Source organism: Arachis ipaensis, chromosome B03 (genome assembly GCF_000816755.2).
Source record: "Arachis ipaensis cultivar K30076 chromosome B03, Araip1.1, whole genome shotgun sequence".
NCBI classification, from domain to species: Eukaryota; Viridiplantae; Streptophyta; class Magnoliopsida; order Fabales; family Fabaceae; genus Arachis; species Arachis ipaensis.
In genome coordinates, this window is record NC_029787.2 from 128,632,916 (window position 1) to 128,636,665 (window position 3,750).

Below are 3,750 nucleotides of genomic sequence, written 5' to 3' on the forward strand. Positions count from 1 at the left end.
TTAGTTATTTAAAATTAACTGATTAAAAATTATTTGTCTATATTTTTTCTTAAGAAAATTGAGACGATTTACGGTAGTTATAAAAAAATTTTACATGTAAATTTAATTATTTACTGTCTTTAAAAATAACTACATTTTATTTCTACCACGTAAAAAGTAGTTTAAAGGGTCGAATGTTATCAGATGAACGTATAATTAAACTTGATTAAATATCATTATAACAACGTAGAATTGTTTTACAACTGCAATAAGTGTTATATAAGCAACGAAACCCAAACTTATCCCCATTGCTAATGGGAAGGGTATCATTTTCAACTTTCATGGCGAAGAAGGCCTTTCTTTTTGGATGAGGCATGTTGAAGTTTGTGATGGGGCAACTAATTCCTTTTCGGTGTATGCACAACTTAACCTTCGACAAATCTTGTTTTGAATTTTCATTGGCCGGGAGATGCTAAATCTTGTTTTGAATCCTGGATCTCTATTAAAATGGTAAGGACTTGAAATTTGGAAGAGATGATGGAACAAGTCATGCTGATAAAGATCAATGGCAAAGGGAGAAGCTTGAGAAGAGGTAATTCAGAGAGGAGGTGCGTGTTAATGTCACAAGTACGAAGAGTGTTGAAGTTAGTCTCATATCAAAAAAAGCAAAGGAAGAGTGAGAAATTTATAAGATGAGAGATCCATTAATTTACTCTTTTAAGGTTTTGAGGTGGATGTAGTGTCCCATGGTTAGCCCAACAGTGCGTTTTTTGATAAAACAAGCATTAATTTATTGTATATGAATTATGAAGCTTTAGGTGTGTAATAGTGATGATGATGATGATGTTGCATTCTTTAACTTAACCCTTCCACAAGTGATGAATAGAATAAAAATTGGCCATGAAGAAGGAAACACAATATTTAAAATAATGCCAGCGCAACAAGTGACGCTACATCCAAATTTTGTCCCTCCAAATCCGGGCATTGGTCACTATTACCACATGGCAATACATGTCCCACCCCATGATTTTTGTATCAAACACATGCATCAACCAAAAACAGACATTCAAATTTACAAAGTTGCCATGTTGGAGATATATATTTTATTTGTTTTTGAATTAGGTGTATAATAAAATGACAATGACATGCTGCATACCAAGTAGCGTTATCAAATAAACAAGTAACAAAGAAAGGAGGGTTGGGGCTTGCAGGATGGCTGATGAGGAAGTATCAGACATCTCGGAAGAATCGACGGCGAGAGGCTTTCCTTCGCTGTTCAGAGTGCAGGATTGAGGGTCCGATCCGTCAGCACTGAGCATCAAAGCCCGAAGAACCGCGGAAACTGTGTGAATGTATGCTGTCGTGTTCCTGGCCAGAAGCCATGTCAACCCCATGAGCTCACAATCTTTGTTGTGGATCTTGGTGGTCCTGTTCTCTGATGCTTTGCTTGAATTTGAAGAAGCCTTCTTTTTAAGCTGTGTAGAAACAATTAATACTTCATATTAGACTACCAAACATTAAAATTAGTAAATTGCGCTTACGCATTGGTTGGTGTAACATTCACTCACTTGCACAAATAATCAAAATTGCATGCACTACTGTTATAAAAAAAGATTCGGCTTTCTTTGTTTTCTTTCAGAAAACTAAATGGAGGCTTGACATTTTTGCAGTGTCAAATTATGCTATGATTATTTTATTTTATTTTTATTTGTTAGCAACAACAAGAATCAAATGCAACATGCATATTAATAAAAAAAACAACAATAAGATTCTGAAGAATAGATAGATATTTATGTTTTGAACATGAAATGAAAATTAAGTGCAAGGGCATCACCGCACATGCGACAAGGTCTGTGCAAGTAGTAGTTGGAAATGTGAATTGTGTCAGGAAATAGTTGAATAATTGAGAGTAATTGCAAGTGGACAGGCTAAGAAAAAGAACACTTACAGAGTAGAGGGTATGCAAGCAGTTGGAGCATGAAGAAAGAGGCGGGAAAGCAGTTGGAGTGAGACAACGGTTCTCCAAGTTCAAATTTTGGAGGGTGTGAAAACTTTGATGAGGGCAGGTGAAGGGGTGCAGCCTGATCCCGCAGTAGCAGTAGACAACATCGCAGGTGTCGTTGGGTTGCATCAGCTGGATTCCCCTGCCTTTGAGGGCCTTACCTAAACCAGCAACGCACGTTTCCGAGTCATCCGGCAACAAGGGCATATCATATGAATATGATGAAGCAGCATCAGCATCAGCATCAGCAGCAGCATGCTTCAGTGCCGTTGAGGAGTAGGCAGAGTAAAGCCAGGCAGCCAACACGGGGCAGCACCTGCTGCGGTCCAGGCTGGATCCACAGGCATTCTTGATCCCTTGGTAGTGCTCGTCGGAGAAACTCAGAGAGCACCCCTCAACGTTTTCCTCTTCAGGGAATGCGGGTATTGTTGCTGTTGATGCATCGCTTATCACATAGCATGGAACCACAGCGCACAGCAACAACACAAGGGCAAGTCTCTTCTTCATACTATTGAAGAGATGCTGGGGTTTATCAGAGTTTGGCACTATGATATTGCTACCTCATTTTCTTGCTTTGATTATTAATTACCCCTCTCTTATTCCTTGCTGTGTTTATTAACTCCTATCTCATCACATCTGTGGAATTTTTAATGAGTGGACAGTGTGTGAAGACAATTATATCAATTATTTGACAATACTACACTGCACTACACTACACTACAAAGTTATTCTTCTATCTTTACTCACCTAATATGATGGATGGACCCAGGTTTATGAGTTTAGTCTACGCTGATAAGAATTCCTCATGAACTTTGACACAGATTTATCTACCCAAACACGAAGGCCTAATAAATTGGTCTTGTCAATTGTCATGCAACAAAATTTTGGCTTCGGGATCATGTCACGTGCCCTCATTACGGATTTTAGCATATAGTAAATAAATAAAGTGATCATTGATTCTATTTAACAAGGGTATTCCGGATGTACAAAGTTCAGCAACTGCGTCGAAAATTTGAAAAATCCCAAGTAATCCTTGTAATAGAATTCATGGAGCCGTGTCCTAGCACTAGTAGTTTGAATGGCTCTGTGTTTACCAAGCAGGTTAATCACTTGTATTAGTTATAACTATACTTGAATATGAGAAAGTGTTTTGACTTTTGACCGTTAATCCCAACAAGTGGCAAAAAAGAAAAAAAGAAAAAAAAAAAAGAAGAGCCAGCTGTTGCCACTATATCATTTTCCTTATCTAACTAACACCCTTAATTAGGCCTTCGTGGTAGTGGCTGTCACGTGAACCCGGTCCCTTTAGTACTGCCCTGCATCAAGAGTGGATATGAACAAACAGCAGAACGCAACTGAAGCTTCAGTTAAAGTAATAAATCCCGGTGCGTTTTAATATATTGCATTCGGATTAATTTGAAAAGGTGAAGTAGTAAATGAAATTCCTTAAATATTTTGTGTATGTAGTGAATGAGGGACACAAACAGGGAGAATTTAGGAATTTAGCGACGACAGGTCGAAAATTAAAATATTATATAATTAAATTTAATATTATATATTTATTAATATATATAAACATAATTAATATTTTTTGATTAAAAAATATTAATAAGTGTTTGTTATAAAAAAATTTATCTTAATTTTTATATTTTTTTATTTTAGATTTGATAAAATATAAAAATTATTTATTTTTTATTAGCATATTTTGTTGAATATTATTATGACAGTAAGTTATATTTTTATGCTTCATATTATAAAAAAATACACTA

At 36.1% G+C, this 3,750-nt stretch overlaps 1 protein-coding gene across 2 annotated transcripts; it reads right to left on the minus strand.

Moving 5' to 3' along the window:
• On the minus strand, window positions 881-2,875 carry LOC107631759 (uncharacterized GPI-anchored protein At4g28100-like). Of its 2 annotated transcripts, XM_021119791.1 has the most exons (3): window positions 2,729-2,875; window positions 1,928-2,617; window positions 881-1,454 (listed from the first exon to the last, which is right to left on the minus strand). In XM_021119791.1, the coding sequence occupies exons 2-3, from the start codon at window positions 2,486-2,488 to the stop codon at window positions 1,098-1,100; spliced, it is 918 nt and encodes a 305-aa protein (XP_020975450.1). In that variant the 5' UTR covers window positions 2,489-2,617; window positions 2,729-2,875; the 3' UTR covers window positions 881-1,097. The 2 variants fall into 2 exon arrangements, with proteins under 2 accessions (XP_020975450.1, XP_016190791.1); XM_016335305.2 differs by having other exon boundaries at window positions 1,928-2,875.